This window comes from Papio anubis, chromosome 2 (genome assembly GCF_008728515.1).
Source record: "Papio anubis isolate 15944 chromosome 2, Panubis1.0, whole genome shotgun sequence".
NCBI classification, from domain to species: domain Eukaryota; kingdom Metazoa; phylum Chordata; class Mammalia; order Primates; family Cercopithecidae; genus Papio; species Papio anubis.
The window spans coordinates 52,066,595-52,083,121 of record NC_044977.1 but is presented as its reverse complement, the minus strand read 5'-3'; the positions used below and the strand labels follow the sequence as shown (position 1 = coordinate 52,083,121).

The 16,527-nt window shown below is 40.6% G+C and overlaps 1 protein-coding gene across 17 annotated transcripts in view; it reads right to left on the bottom strand.

Annotated features, from left to right (window-relative positions):
- Positions 1–16,527, bottom strand: part of RAF1 (Raf-1 proto-oncogene, serine/threonine kinase) — an 84,344-nt gene that overhangs the window by 10,341 nt on the left and 57,476 nt on the right. For 9 of the 17 annotated variants that reach the window (XM_017955239.3, XM_021934181.2, XM_021934176.2 and 6 more), the window contains 8 exons: positions 15,408–15,510; positions 14,945–15,102; positions 12,543–12,641; positions 10,652–10,805; positions 9,992–10,051; positions 6,834–6,861; positions 6,598–6,725; positions 6,133–6,250 (listed from right to left, as the gene is read on the bottom strand). In XM_017955239.3, coding sequence (XP_017810728.1) covers positions 6,133–6,250; positions 6,598–6,725; positions 6,834–6,861; positions 9,992–10,051; positions 10,652–10,805; positions 12,543–12,641; positions 14,945–15,102; positions 15,408–15,510 — 848 coding nt within the window. The remainder of the gene's footprint in view (positions 1–6,132; positions 6,251–6,597; positions 6,726–6,833; positions 6,862–9,991; positions 10,052–10,651; positions 10,806–12,542; positions 12,642–14,944; positions 15,103–15,407; positions 15,511–16,527) is intronic. The other 8 variants (XM_017955241.2, XM_021934182.2, XM_021934177.2 and 5 more) reach the window with 3 other exon arrangements.

Here is a 16,527-nt window from a genome sequence, read left to right as displayed (position 1 = left end):
GGAGGACAACAATCTTTTGTGTAAGTGTCCATTCCGGTACAGTTGGAGCCAAGACAGGAGTGCTGGAACAGAAGGGGTTCCCCAAGATGGGGGAGTAAATCTTTTTTTTTTTTCTTTTTTGGAGATGGGCCCTCACTATGTTGCCTAGGCTGGCCTCGAACTCCTGGGCTCAAGCAATCTTCCGACCTCAGCCTTCCAAGTAGCTGGGACTACAGGTGCCTAAGTAAATCTCTTTTCCAAGAGGATATAGAAAGGTTTTCTGAAAGAAATAGGATATAAACCAAGGGAAGGACTTTAGTAAATAGGAGAGAATGTTTCAGACTGGGCACATCAGAAATAAAGGTGAGGTGAGGGGGATGAGAGAAACCTGAGCTGTGTTTAGTAAACTCTAGGGTAGGATTTGGACACCTGTAGGACAGAAAGAGGGAGGCCACAGAGGAATCTGCTGCAATAGCCCAGGAAAAGTACAAGCACAATGGGTGACTGTGGGGACTTAGAAAGAAGGGATGAAGACAAGAAACCCTGTGAAGGTAAACTGACCCAATGAGGCAGTCAACTGAGTGGGAGTGCTGGGAAAATGGCCAACGCTATGACCCAGGCTCCAGGACCCAGAAAAGGGCAGAGTCTTTAATGGGATGGGATAGGACAGGGCTAGGGGTTCAGGCACATGGCTTGGCAGATGCTGGATGATTGCTCAGGGGGAACTGCTTCTAAGGACCTTCCTATTTCACGGGCCTCATTTTGCAGTCCATTCCTTCTTATAGCTCTCCTCTGGGCATGCTCTAGTTGTCACTGAACCCACCCTCTGGTGTCACCTGTTCTGGCCCTAATCAGTAATACAACCTCAGAATTCAGAGCCAAAGTTCACGCAGTGACTTACTCTGACCTTGTAGTCAGCTGAACTTCCTTAGCAGTTTCCACAAGCATTATCATTAAGCCACATCTTCCCCCTCCAGTTCTACTTTTTGGAACAACAAATAGGACTTATCTCTGTTAAAAGTTGATCTTTTCTTTTTTCTGTCATCTTAGCCAGTTGAACTCTTCTCACTTTTCTAAATCCTCAGTACTGTGCAAATACATATCACACCTCTGGTTAAGTCACTGATGGGAAGACCAAACAGGGTCAACCAAAGACAGAGCCCATGGTACTTGCAGGGATCCATCTGCCAGCCAGCTCTCGTTAACATAGTTATGGTAATAGATTATTTGCAATTTCTTATGAAATCCAGAAGCAATGTTCTATACTGCAGCATTCCCCTCATTTACATATAAACAATCCAAGGACTGCCACGAAAGGGATTCATTCAATCTGCTAGGATCAATGAGCAAACATTATAGGAAAATGGATTTCAACTCTAATAAAGAACTATTCCATGCCCGCCCCTTGCCCCACCCTGGCTCTTGCTCTGTCACCGAGACTGCAGTGCAGCAGCACCATCATGACTCACTGCAGCCTCAAACTCCTGGGCTCAAGGGATCCTCCCACCTCAGCCTCCCAAGTAACTGGGACTACAATACAGGTGTGCACCACCACGCCCAGCTAATTTGTAAAATTTTTTGTAGAGACGAGGGTCTCATGTTGCCCAGGCTGGTCTCAAACTCCTGACCTCAAGTATTCTCCCGCCTCAGCCTCCTAAACTGTTTGGCCACTGCACCCAATTATATGTGGGCCACTGCAACCAATTAAGAACTATTTTCTACTAGTAGGAACTACCTGGAGATAGAATGGGCTTTCAGACAGATCATGAGCTCTCTCATCACACTCATTTTCAAACAAAGGCTGGCCAAACCTCCTAAAAGTCTCGTACGACCCCGGATCCCACTTAACCCAAATGATACTCAGTCTTTATAGGACCCTAAAACACCCTACCACTGGACCTCACTCCTATTAGTCTACCTCTCACTCACTCTAAATGAAGTCCTAAGATCTCCTTGAGTTCTCTGAACAGGCCAGGTGAGTGGTCCACTTTGCACTTGATGTTACTGCTTCCCTAGATATCTGCACCACCCTCACCCTCCATGCAAATGCCACTTTCTTGGCAGATTCCTCCCTGACCAACCTACTAAAAACTTTGAACTGGGACTGCCAGTGCATATCTCCTTTCCTCCATTTTTCTCTTTAGCAATTACAGCACACTATATATTCTGCTTTTCTTGTTTACTGTCCCCGCTAAGAATATAAAGTCCTTAAGTTTTTTTTTTTTTTTTTTTTTTTTGGAGAGAAAGCGTCTTGTTCTGTTGCCCAGGCTGGAGTGCAGTGGTGTGATCATGGTTTGCTGCAGCCTCTATCTCGCAGGCTCAAGTGATCCTCCTGCCTCAGTTTCTCGAGTAGCTGGGACAACAGACACACAGCACCACGTTCAGCTAATTGTGTTTTCTTGTAGAGACAGGGTCTCACTATGTTGTCTAGGCTGGTCTCGATTTCCTGGGCTAAAGTGATCCTCCCACCTCAACCTCTCAAAGTGCTAGGGATCACAGGTGTGAGCCACCACACCTGGCCTAGAGAATTTTTTTTTTTTTTTTGAGATGGAGTCTCGTTCTGTTGCCCAGGCTGGAGTGCAGTGGTGTGATCTTGGCTTACTGCAACCTCCACCTCCTGGGTTCAAGCAATTCTCCTACCTCAGCCTCCTAAGTAGCTGGGATTACAGGTGCGCGCCATCACGCCCGGCTAATTTTTATATTTTTATCAGAGACAGGGTTTCACCATTTCAGTCACGCTAGTCTTGAACTTGACCCCAAATGATATGCCTGCCTCGGCCTCCCAAAGTGCTGGGATTACAGGCATGAGCCACCGCACCCAGGCTTGATGCCAAATTTAATGCTCAAAAGGAGATTGTGAACTTTGGGCCTCAGAGACGCTGCTTTAAATAAATATACTGAGTTTTAGTTTATGCATCTGAGGCCTCTGAGTTGCTTTGAGACCCTTTCTGCTTTACTTCCACAGTGGCTCAGCTGAATTAAAAAAATCTTCAATCAAAATCATGAAAACAGTTGTAATTTTTAAGATACTGAACAGATATATTGTATACAGGAACCAGAATATGGGGGGAAAAAAAGTATTGCACGAAACAATCTAGAAATTATGTTTCCTTGACCACTCATTTTTCTTCTTCATTCATAGACCAGGGCTTGCTTTCTGAAAGCATGGCATAAAAGTCCACTGCTCCTCACTCCTCTGACTTTTGAGACTTTCTGACTTAAAAAAACCTAGTCTTTTTTTTTTTTTTTTTTTGAGACGGAGTCTCGCTCTGTCACCCAGGCTGGAGTGCAGTGGCACGATCTCGGCTCACTGCAAGCTCTGCCTCCTGGGTTCATGCCATTCTTCTGCCTCAGCCTCACGAGTAGCTGGGACTATAGGCGCCGCCACCACACCCAGCTAATTTGTTGTATTTTTAGTAGAGACGGGGTTTCACCGTGTTAGCCAGAATGGTCTCGATCTCCTGACCTCGTTATCAGCCCGCCTCAGCCTCCCAAAGTGCTGGGATTACAGGCGTGAGCCACCGCACCTGGCCTAAAAAATCCTAGAATCTTAAAAACAAGTTATCTACATTCTAATAGTAGTCTTTATGGAAGTAACACTGTAACAAATAATCTTTATCACAGTTTGAAAGCTCACCCTATTGAGAGAAGACAAAGTTCGGAAGCAGAACCATGTAGTAATACCTTGAAAACTTATGAATCCCCAAATAAAAGTGCTCAACCAGAGGAAAATTAAACTTGGGTACAACTTAAACTTCATCCGCTGGCTTTTAGCTGGGGCTTTTAAAATGTGATACAAAAATGATCAAATGCTAACAGAAGCAATAAATGCAATATCCATTGCTCTGCCTCCTACAATTACTAGCAGCCTTTTTATCTCAGATACAAGTAAGTGCTCTATCCCACGAAGTGCTTGTGTTCTTCTTTCCTAAGGAATCCTGGAGATATTTATGCCATCTAAAATATTCTGCAACTGGCTGGGCATGGTGGCTCATGCCTGCAATACCAGTACTTTAGGAGGCCGAGGCAGGCGGATCGCTTGAGTTCATGATTTCAAGACCAGTCTAGGAAACAAGGCGAAACTCTATCTCTACAAAAAATACAAAAATTAGCTGGGTGTGGTGGCATGTGCCTATAGTCCCAACTACTTGGGAGGCTGAGGCAGGAGGATGGCTGGCTTGAGCCCAGGAGGCAGAGACTGCAGTAAGCCAAGATTGTGCCACAGTACTCCAGTCTGGGCAACAGAGCCAGATCTTGTCTCTAAATATATATAAATAAATATTCAACAATAGTATCATTTCTCTGGGACCCGGGAGGCAGCCCGGTAGTACATACTAGATGCAGTTTTCTTTTTTTTCTGAGACAGGGTCTTGCCCTTTCACCCAGGTTGGAGTACAGTAGTGTGTACTCACTGTACTCAGCTCACTACAACATTCGCCTCCTGAGCTCAAGCAATCTTCCTGCCTCAGACTTCCGAGTAGCTGGGACTACAGGCGAGTGCCATCATATCCACCTAATTTTTGGTAGAGATGGGATTTCACGATGTTGCCCAGGCTGTTCTTGAACTCCTAGGCTCAAGTGATCTGCCTGCCTCAGCCTCCCAAAGTGCTGGGATTACAGGCGTGAGCCACCCTGCCCGGCCAGATGCAATTTTCAAAGGGAAAGGAATCATTCCACATGTACTTTACAAATGCTCAGTCGGGTGCCAATCCTCTTAAGGAACTAGAAATTGGTCAGATGATTAACTACAAATGGTGAAAACCCATGCATTAATGAGCATGGTAAATTACAAGTGGTAAAAACCATGCATTAAAGAACACAAGGTAAGGCTGGGCACAGTGGCTCACGCCTGTAATCCCAGCATTTTGAGAGACCCAAGAGGACTGCTTGAGTCCAGGAGTTGGAGACCAGCCTGGGCAACATAGTGAGACCTTGTCTCTACAAAAAATAAAAAAAAATAAAAAAATATTAGCTGTCTCTACAAAAAAATAAAAAAATATATAGCTGGGCATTGTCTGGGCATAGACCTTGTCTCTACAAAAAAAAAAATATTAGCTGGGCATTCACCTGTGCTCCCAGCTACTTGGGAGGCTTAGGAAGGAGGATTGTTTGAGCCCAAGAATGGAAGACTGCAGTGAGCTGTGATTGTGCCACTGTACTCCAGCCTGGGCAACAGAGCAAGAATCTATCTCCAAAAAAAAAAGAACACCAAGTACTCAAAACTGGAGGTGTTTGATATTTTCAGTACCTTGAATTTTAATACTCCATACATTTGATGCTTTTAACTTCTCTCAATCTTTGCACATTTGCACATTTATCTCTAAAGATAATTCCGGTGTCATCCAAAGTAGAAGTATAGGCACTGAGGGACTCTGTGATTTTTGCTTTATTGTAATCTGAATTTAGAAGAGATGACTTTTTGGGAACATGCAGCATTTTCAAGAAAATACCTATTATTTGCCAAAGTCCTAAAGCCAGAGGCATTAAAAACCTAACAGAGAAATGCTAAGTATGTTGCCAAAATGTTGAGTGTTGCCAAAATACACAAGCTGTAACTACAGAAGTTAAATAGTACCTTTCTTCCAAGTGACAAAGTGTTTCCATTAAAATAAGAACACTAATATTCCACACAGATTCAATAATTAAGTCTATGCCTTCCCTGTTTGATAGGGATACCCACAACTAATCCTAGGGCGAGACAAAGAGAAGTTATTTCAGGAGATTTCCAGCTTTCTTATGCCTAACTGCATGACCATGGGCAAATCAGCCCCCATTTCAATCTCTAAGGTCCTTTCCAGCTTACAGTTTTTAGAACCCAAGCTCCCTCCATAGCAGCGGACTCTTGCTCACTTAAGGAGCTTCCAAGCATGACCCATGTGCAGACTGTATTTAATCAGTTTAAAGGAGAAGCACTCCTGACATCTGATTATAGGGCTCAAGTCTTATTCACTAATTTCTAATTATCCTGGGAGCTTTATAAGAACCTAGTCTAAAAAGAATTAAGCTCAGTCTTCAAGTATAACCAAGTATCTAAGGGAGAGTACTGCTGTAAGCCCAGAAGCACTCAGTCTTCTCTTCCTCCTGGCCCCCTGAGCTGAAACTTGACTTCACACCAAAGCCCTGCAGTAAGTAAACGGAAGGCCCCAAGCTTACCGTGCCATTTGCCCTTATAAACAGTTCCAAAAGAGCCTGACCCAATCCGAGTGGACAGCATCACTTCACTGGCTTCTATTTCCCAGTAATAGCTTGAATCTCTCTGTCCACGAGGCCTCTGAAACAAGTAGAGATCACTATTATACTCCATGCAACGGTAATAATCTTTTGATAATGAGGGCATCAAAGAAAGGATCAACCCATGTCATCTGTTTCCATATCTTTTAAAGATAAACATATTAATCACGATTCCAATTTTTGTCTTTTGAGAAATACCATTTCAGTTAAAGCACTGGCAAGCTATCTGATGCAAGTGTGCCAAAAATGACAGTGACATTTATAATCTCCTTCATTAAATATACTTTAATAGAATCCTCTCCCAAAATAAGTTAAAAGTATTCTAATTTCCAACGAGGTTTTTCTTACTGAACCCTAACTGGCAGGAGGTACGGTTTCTATACTCACAATTTTGTTTTTCTCCTGGGTCCCAGATACTGGTGCCCGCTCTCTTTGTGCTGGCACGGGTGTTTTCGGCTGTGACCAGCCTGTTGGGCTCAGATTGTTGGGGCTACTGGACAGGGCTGAAGGTGAGGCTTAATAGACAAGACAAACAGAATCCACACAAGGATAAGCCAACAGAAGATACACCGTATAAAGAAAAAAAGCCCATTATTGTTGGCTAAATGACTATGGAAAAGTACCTGATTCGCTGTGACTTCGAATTGCATCCTGAAACAGAAAAGGAAAGCTGGTCAACTCCTACACACAAAAGATTTTCTCTGGGGGAGGGAAAAGAGAGGAGAAGGATGTGCAAGAACAAAATAGTATTAAAAAACCTCTAAAAATCATAAAAATCCTAAACATACTCTAATCAACGTTCCTTGATTAAATTCAGTAAGTATCAGTGGCCAGTACCTCCAAGGCTGATTTTTCATTAAATATTAGAGGGACTGGTATCAATTTTTTTGGTTTTTTTTAGATGGAGTCTTGCTCTGTCACCCAGGCTAGAGTGCAGTGGCGCAATCTCAGCTCAATGCAACCTCCACCTCCCAGGTTCAAGCGATTCTTCTGCCTCAGTCTCCCGAGTACCTGGGATTACAGGTGTGCACCAGCATGCCTGACTAATTTTTGCATTTTTAGTCGAGACAGGGCTTTGCCATGTTGGCCATGCTCGTCTTGAACTCCTGACCTCAGGTGATCCACCTGCCTCGGCCTCCCAAAGTGCTGGGATTACAGGTGTGAGCCACCGTGCCAAGCCTGGTATTAGTTTTTCATATATAATGAAAACCACATTCTTTTTCTCAAAAGAAAGCAATGTACACAACAAACATACTCTTTCAAGGGAAGCTAGCAAAGTTACTCTCAGCTGAGACCCTTCCAAAGATTGGGAATCTTGTTCCACTGAGGCTCAAAACTTTTTTTAAAAAGGCAGGGTGGAGAGGTGGATTCTGGGGGAAGCTCACTCTTACTCCACAAGGAATTAGGCTAAATTAACTAGAAGTTGGATTTGAAAAAGGTAAGCAGCCTACATACTTTATCCAAGCCTAAAATCACAGAAAGCTGGAAAGACCACAAATCCAAGTTCAAAACCAACATTTTACATATAAGAAAACACATCTGAACAGGTAAGGAGACTTGGCAGGGTCACTTGGCAGAGCCAGGGAGTGGCAGAAATAGAACCAGAAACCATCACACACGGATCTCAGCCCTCAGCTCTTTCACCACAAAACACTGCCTTATGGGTGAATTTGGAAATTGATTACATTCTGCTCATGGGAGAAAGCAAAGGCTATCTTTAGAATTTATTAGAAACTGTTTGGAAAATAGTTTAAAACACAGAGGCCTCCATGAGACCTAAACCCCAATCTAAAATTCATCACTTGGAATAGAATAGTATAATAGAATAATATAAAACCACTTGGCCCCCGTATCCTCAAAAAGGACATTTTTTTGGGGGGAGGTCCTACTATTATCTTTGTGTAACTACAGTATAGACAAGATACTTGTTCCACACAACTATTACTAGAATGCTCCCACTCAATGGTATTATTACAAGATAAAAAGAATCAAACCAAGCTGTTCCTCTGCTCCCAAAACATAATTCGGAATTTAACAAGAAAGCCTAGTTCTGGTTCCCAAAACTAGCTAGTCTTCAGAATTACTTGGATAGTGATTCTGACTCTGGAAAGAAGAATGACGATCCACCCCTAATCCTCAACCCAGGATTGACTGAGCATGTACTGGAGGGGAACGTGGGAAGCCCAGGAATCTGTGTGTTTTTAAGTACAGCAGGATAACTGCCAGGTGGGCAAAACAGTGGCAAAAAATAACGTGGATTTCAATAGAAATCGGCAGCTGTAGCTTCATTATCCAAGTAATCTGTTCTTTGTTTTTAAAGCAAAGCACAATTTATTTTTATTAACCACAATTATATTCCTATGTAATAGGATATTTTCCTTAATGTCATAGTAATTTTCTTCCCTATATCCATTAAATATTCCATATTTTATTCTGTGCTAATTTCTACAGCTGGATCAATTTATCCTAGAAAGAATTTTTCTATTGTTCCTGGAATCTAAATACTCAAGAGAACTATGAATAATTTGAGACTTACAAACAATTTAAATAAATAAAGCAACAATTAGTCTACTTTTAAAATGCTGACTCATATGTGATTAAATAACAGGAATCAAAATTTACCCTGCATCCAAAGTAAAAAATGATTTAGGCATAACAGTTGTGCTAATTCTTTTATAATAAAAACTCAAAAATTCTTGACACAATCATACATAGCTCATTACAACCTCAAACTCCTGGGCTCAAGCAATCCTCCTGCCTGAGCCTCCTGAGTAACTAGGACTGCACGTGCGCACAACCAAGCCTAGCTAATTTTCATATACCTTTTTGTAGAGGTGGGGTTTTGCTACATATAGCCCAGGCTGGTCTCGAACTCCTGGTCGCAAGTGATCTTCCCACCCAGCCAATTCTGACCTTTATTGTTCCCTGTAAGTATTACAGTGTTCATACAGGAACAAACCATTTAATAAAAGTAGCAGTAACTGGTATATTATTGTATTATCAGGACTAATCATAATGATAAAGCCAAAATAACAAAATTAATAGCTTATACATGACCTCCTCACAACAGTGGCAGGACAATTATGTTGAAAGTGATTTGAGGTCTGAGTGAAATAAACTGTGCCTGAGGCAGCAGATGTCTACATGATGAGAGAGAGCATAGTTATCTCTGATAAGCTTTCAATAAAGGATATTTATTCCAGGGTTTATCAACCAAACTGACACATTTGGTACTAATATATAAACAGAATACCAATGCTGTGAGTACCAACTAAGTCAGTCTAACATTAGTCTGGTTGGAACTGATTTAAAAAAAAAAACAAAAAACAAAAAACTTTTTAATGCCCTTGGCCTCAAAATCTAACTTGAGATTTTTTGTTTGTTTTTAAGGGGGATTCTTACCATGTTGTCCCAGTTGGAGTGCAGTGGCTAATCACAGGCACAATTGTAGCTCCCTACAGCCTAGAACTTCTGGGCTCCAGTGATCCTCCTGCCTTAGCCTCTGGAGTAGCTGGGACAACAGGCATACACTGCCACGCCTGGCCTAACTTAAGAAATTCATTTCACCTATCATCAATACCATATACAACATTTTTTTTTTAACTTCTATATACTCTACTGCCAAAAAAAAAAAAAAAAAGGAAAAAAGAAAACATGGAAACAAGCAACAAGAAATATAAATTTAACTTTGCAACTATTTCATTTTTGGTAGTCTACTGTCTGACAGTTTTAGCAATCCTGTTAATTACAAGAAAGCAAAAGCATGAAGAAAAATACCTACTCTTCCCCTCAAACAAAATCGTCTGGACCACGCCCTGGGAGAAGCATTCAGGCTGTTATTCTAGTCCAAAGCAATGAGAAATAAAGAAGAATAAAGAACAAAGGAAGTATTTAAGTGTATTCAGTTGTTATTAAAGATGAAGCAGAAAGCAAATTAAACCAATAGGACATAACCAAAAAGCCAAGAAAAGAAAAAGCAGTTCAAAAACACTAGCTTTGGGCAGTTGGACATCTCCCTAAATACCTGCTTATTAAATCCTAGGACTCCACCCTTTTATTTCTAAATAAAATCACAAAAGTCTTCCAGAGAATCTGTAGTTCTCCATCACTGTTATTTTCTGTCCCACACCAAAATTAAACTCCTCTTTAAATATCTTAGGCACTCGTTCATTAAAAGCCTATTCAAATCTGATAATGGGAAGAGTTCAAATGTTAACATATTTTTCAGGAAATTTTAGTTCTCCACTTGAATGATATACCAACCAGACTATTCAGCCAGTCTAAAGATACTATGGATATAAAATAAACTGTAAAAGTCCAGAGACCTGAGAAAGTGTTGCAACATTCTTTGATCAGATTTGAAACCCAAAACTCTCTGAAATAAATATCACCCTCACCCCATTAATTGACTGACATTACCACCCCCAAGGGGCCCTATTACCTCAATCATCCTGCTGTCCACAGGCAGGGTGGTGCTGACCATGTGGACATTAGGTGTGGACGTCGACCTCTGCCTCTGGGAGAGGGAACCTTCAGATGAGGGACTGGAGGTGTTAAAGGTGAAGGCGTGAGGTGTAGAATACCTGTGCTGAGAACTAGGCAAGGAGGAGAAAGAAAACTCCATGATTGGCATTTAGGCTTTCATACTGGTGAAGTCTTTCAACTACCTACTTGATTAAGATGCTTAAGGGCAAACTCTACCTGTACAACCGTTGACACAATGTTTGATTCTTTCAAATACGTGACATCTAAAAATTATCTTAAGTCTGGGTGCTTTTGCATACAAAATTTGGAACAGGAAATAATATATGTATTGGGAATTCAATGAAAAGGAGAATGTATTGTAAGTTTTCTTTTTTTTAATAAAGCGCCACCCGAATACTCCAAATTTTTACATCATCTCCGGGAAAGAATAGATTAACATTTGACAATCACACTACCACTTATTAAGCTAGTTGGAACGTGCCCAGTTTAATTTAGAGACTAAATTTGAGAACTTTAAGATTTTAAACAGATAAGTAGACGTGCTGAGTATGTCTGCAAAAAGGCCAGACGTTTTCATTATTTGTTCTAAAGATTAGTTTGAGGTTTGTTCAGATTCAGTTAACATCCATGTATGAATTAAAGGGATAAAAGGCCAGCTTTTCTAAGGGAAATTGTTCTATTGTCTTGAAAAAATGCCTTCCCACATAATTCTGTTTATGGCTTCAGAGGCCTGGTTTCTTCTAATCTTCAGAGGTAACTACAAACTCTTGGTCAGATCTGCTTTTCAAATTATCAAGAAAAATAAAAGTCATACACAAATATATATCCAGACATATGCAAATTCCTTATTCTGAGATATGCTGCCTTTAATAATTTCCATAGTAGTTTCACATTAAACATTATCTGATTACACATTATGTGTGTGTGTGTGTGTGTGTGTATTTTTTGGAGACAGAGTCTTGCTCTGTCACCCAGGCTGGAGTGCAGTAGTGCCATCTCAGCTCACTGCCTACCAGGTTCAAGATTCTCCTGCTTCAGCCTCCCAAGTAGCTGGGCCAAGAGGCGCATATCACCACATCCAGCCAGTTTTTTGTATTTTTAGTAGAGATGGAGTTTCACCATGTTGGTTGGCCAGGCTAGTCTGGAACTCCTGACTCAAGTGGTCCGCCCACCTCGGTCTCCCAAAGTGCTGGGATTACAGGCGTGAGCTACCATGCCTGGCCTAAAGTAAGATATTTTGGATGTAGATTTTACTTTAGGTTTCAAATTCATGTGTGTAACACTGAGCAATATGTGAACTGAACAAAACTGATTGTAAAGCTGGAAAACAGAGTAAAGACAAGTTATATGCAAACTCAGAGACACATTAGAAACAATATTTATGCTGAAAATATAACTAAATGTTTTTTAAAGACACTAGTCTATTTAAATACATGGTTTTAGCAAATGCAAGGCCATAACATGCATTTCAAAGTCAAGGGTTTTATTTTTATTGAATCACTGTATCAAGTTTTGGGACCCTTTCCATTGAGGTTGAACTCAGTACATACTGAGGAAAGTAGAATCTCAAGCTCTTTAAAATGTAATGACATATTAAGGAATATGCTACGATAACAGAAGAAACTATAGTCAAAGTCACTTTCCAGAATGTAAGATCTACAGATCCATACAGAGAAATTTCTACATTTTGCTGTACCACCAGTATCACATTCCACAGAAGCAGCAAGGGATTTCCACATAGAGAGGAGGGAATGTGAAGAAACTCTTATTTTTTGTCTTTGAGCTTCCAACCCCACCTCCCCCCACCAATAACTTTCTAAAAGAAAAGCTATAGGTAAAAAAATTACCTAACAGGCATCCTGGAAACAGACTCTCGCATACGACGCATAGTCAAAGAAGGTAGTGCTGGGACTCCACTATCACCAATAGTGGAATTTGGAAACAATCTAAACAAAAGCAGGGAAAGACTGGTTTTTAGGCTTACAGTAATCTTACAGAGACAATCAGCGTGCCTTGCTTTTGCAAACTCAGAGCTACTAAAACTGAACTTTTCCCAGTCACATTTTCCTCAACTGTTTTACATTACCTAGAATAAAGGGAACAATATTCCAAATAACTGGGTTTGAATGATTATTGAATGTGAATAATACTGACCTGCCAATAAACATACGGGCTCCAGTATGCTTTTTCTTTTTCTTTTTTTTTTTCTTTTTTTTTGTTGAGATGGAGTCTCGCTCTGTTGCCCAGGTTGGAGTGCAGAGGAGCAATCTTGGCTTACTGCAACCTCCGCCTCCTGGGTTCTCCTGCCTCAGCCTTCCAAGTAGCTGGGATTACAGGCACACACCACCACGCCCAGCTAATTTTTGTACTTTTAGTGGAGACAGGGTTTCACCATGTTGGCCAGTCTGGTCTCAAACTCCTGACCTCAGGTGATTCACCCGCCTCAGCCTCCCAAAGTGCTGGGATTACAGGCGTGAGCCACCACGCCCGGCCCAGTGTGCATTTCTAGGAAATACTGGTCCTATGTCTAGCTATATCAAAATAATGTTTTTCAAACTACAGTAGAACATTTTACAAACTATGTCACATAGAGCTTTTCTGGAAACATTCCATCTTGAAAATAGATAGATAAAAAGACTAAAATAGGAGGAATAAATCACAGAAAAGTGAGTAATTAGGCACCTTCTTTCCATGAGCTGGGCACTTGTCAGCAAGCCTCATAAGAACAATGCAAGGAAGGTAATATCCCCTTTATTCAGATGCATGAACGAAAACTCAGTTGTGGTTATGGTTAATGACAACAGTGAGATTCTGACATACGTCTGTTAGACTCAGAATCTTGTGCCACCAGGTGCGGTGGCTCACACCTGTAACAACACCACTTTGGAAGGCCAAGGCGGACAGACTGCTTGAGCTCAAGAGTGCTAGACCAGCCTGGGCAACATGGTGAAACCCCCGTCTCCACAAAAAATACAAAAATTAGCTAGGCATGGTGGCAAACACTTGTAGTCCCAGTTACTCAGGAGGCTGAGGTAGGAGGATTACTTGAACCCGAGGTCAAGGCTACAGTGAGCTGTGATCATGCCATTGCACTCCAGCATGTGAGACAGAGCGAGATTCTGTCTTTTAAAAAAAAAAAAAATGCTGGGTGTGGTAGCTCACGCCTGTAATCCCAGCACTTTGGGAGGCCGAGGTGGGCAGATCGCAAGGTCAAGAGATCGAGACCATACTGGCCAAGAAGGTGAAACCTCATGTCTACTAAAATTACAAAAATTAGCTGGGCGTGGTGGTGTGTGCCTATAGTCTGAGCTACTTGGGAGGCGGTGTCAGGAGAATCGCTTGAACCCGGGAGGCAGAGCTTGCAGTGAGCCGAGATCACGCCACTGCACTCCAGCCTGGCAACAGAGAGAGACTCATCTCAAAGGGGGGGAAAAAAAAAAAAAAAGGTGGTGGGGGCTGGGGGGACAAAAATAAGATAAATTTTGAAAGCTTGTGCCATTTGTGCTACTCAAGCTCTCATCACAAAATCAATATGTGACCATGAAAGCAAAAATGTTTTCAGCATGGTCTAATAATAACACTCCCTTGGTCTCTCTAGTACTATCAAAAAAGGACAAAACTTTAAACTTTTCATATCCCTAGTTACAGTTTTTAAAAGGCAGTTTGGACCATGTACTTTTAATATAAACTAAATTCTTTAATAAAATTTTATCTATATGAAATATATTGTCTCCTAACAGAAACAAGAATCTTTCAAGATTTTATATTCAAACAATTTTAATTCCAAACAACTAAGTTTTCTCCAGTTTAAAGTGAAGAAAATGGCATCAACTGTGCTTTCTGCTCTTTCTCAGTGTCAAAGGCTCATTCAGCATATTCAACAAAATACAGAGCAGTGTCAGCAGTGTCTACTAGCAACCCTAGTAGATGATACTATTAAGAGAGAAAAGCAAAAAATCTTCTTGTTTTCATATCCTTTTGTTCTTTTCCTTACTGAATCACAGTCACAGTATGTCAATCTCAATTTGACAGATAGTAAGTCCTACTCCTACCTGCTCATTCTGGAGTATCGATGCCACCAAGCCTAGCTAGTTTCAGAATTATCACTGTTTCTAAAGTAGTTTCTGGATCACAATTCATTAAATGAGTCTAGAATCCAAACCTGCCAGTCAAAATCTACACCAAATACCCTTTAAAGTATTTATACTCCTCATCCCTATATTCCTTGAGAAAAAGAACAATGCCTTACAAGAGTTGTCTGATATTACTCCAGTCCACACACATAGTAGGTACTTTGGTGCTACAGTGCTCATGAAATTTGTAGCCACAAGTCTGACATCTAAATCCATTGAGCAGGAATTTCTGACAGATGTCACAGAAGGCAAGCTTCAGGAACGTCTTCCGAGCCTACAACAAGGACACAGGTGTAAATTATGCTGAATAAATAAAAGATGACAAAAGACAAAGTCATTTCCTCCTTGGCCTCCAAAAGAGTTTTTACAAAATGAATCGTACTTCCAACATTTACAGAATTCATAATCACAAATTGAAGTGTATCTCTGGCTAATGAAATCTAAATTGCCTTACCGTAAACAACAACATAAACAGCTTTAAACAATTCAACTATATACATACGCATATTACCTGAGAAATTTCTGTTATGCCTGGCAAAGCCCTCAACATGCCAGAAAGAGAGGAGATCTGCAACTTACAAAGTTGTGTGTTGTGAGCGGAACATGATCCAGGAAATCTACTTGAAGTTCTTCCCCAATCAAAGAGGCAGCATCAGTATTCCAATCTAAGCGTGCTTTTTTACTAAAAAGAATTTTTAAAAAAAGCATAAACAGGAAATGTTTAAACAAGGTAAAAGTGCAATAGAAATAACAACAGCTACCATTTATCACATGCTATATAAATACAACTTTATTTAATCCATACAACAATAACTTATTTAATTCATACAACAAACCTATGAAGTAGGTATTATTTCTATCTGAAAAATAAGAAAACTGGGACTCTAAGAAGGTAACTTGCTGAAGGCCACAGAGCAAGTTTAAGGGCCAGGGCCTATGTTGGAATCTAGGTCTGCTGAACTCCAAAGCCCATGTTCTTAGAATAAAGTTTTCTATTTATTTAAAAAAATGTTTTTTGGTAGAGACAGAGTCTTGCTGTGTTGCCCAGGCTTGTCTTGAATCCTCGACCTCAAGCGGTCCTCCTGCCTCAGCCTCCCAAAGTGCTGGGATTATAGGCGTGAACCACCATGTCTGGCCAGAATAAAGTTTTATTTAAACAACGATATATAACAATCTCAGGATAAAGTCAATATACATTAAATTGGAATTTGTAACATTAAAATCTTACAAAAATCCCCAAATCCTGTAAAATGGATTACAAATATTGCTGCAGTACAAAATTTAGTCTTCAGTAGCCTATTTCAATCTACATAAATAGAAAGGAACCACAAATGAAAAATGTACTTTTAATAACAGACTCAAATCTGTAGTTGTAGGGTCTATAAGTCAATGAGAAACTTAGAACTGTCTTTTAAAATCTATTCTGAAACCACACTTTCTCTGCCTACAGTATAAATAAGATAAAAAAACAAATACATATAAGTAAAAATCAATGCCCAATTCCTTTCTCATGTTGTATCCAGTTAATCTGGCCCATTTTCCAAAGGAAGAATATTCTCAGGTAAAGAGAATAACATGTACAGCACCATTCAAGCCTCTTCATCATCTACCAGAAGCCTAGTCAAGCCATTTTTCTCACTATCCAACAGTAAATAATACACTCATTAATATAATTACCTATACAGCACCTGGCAAACTC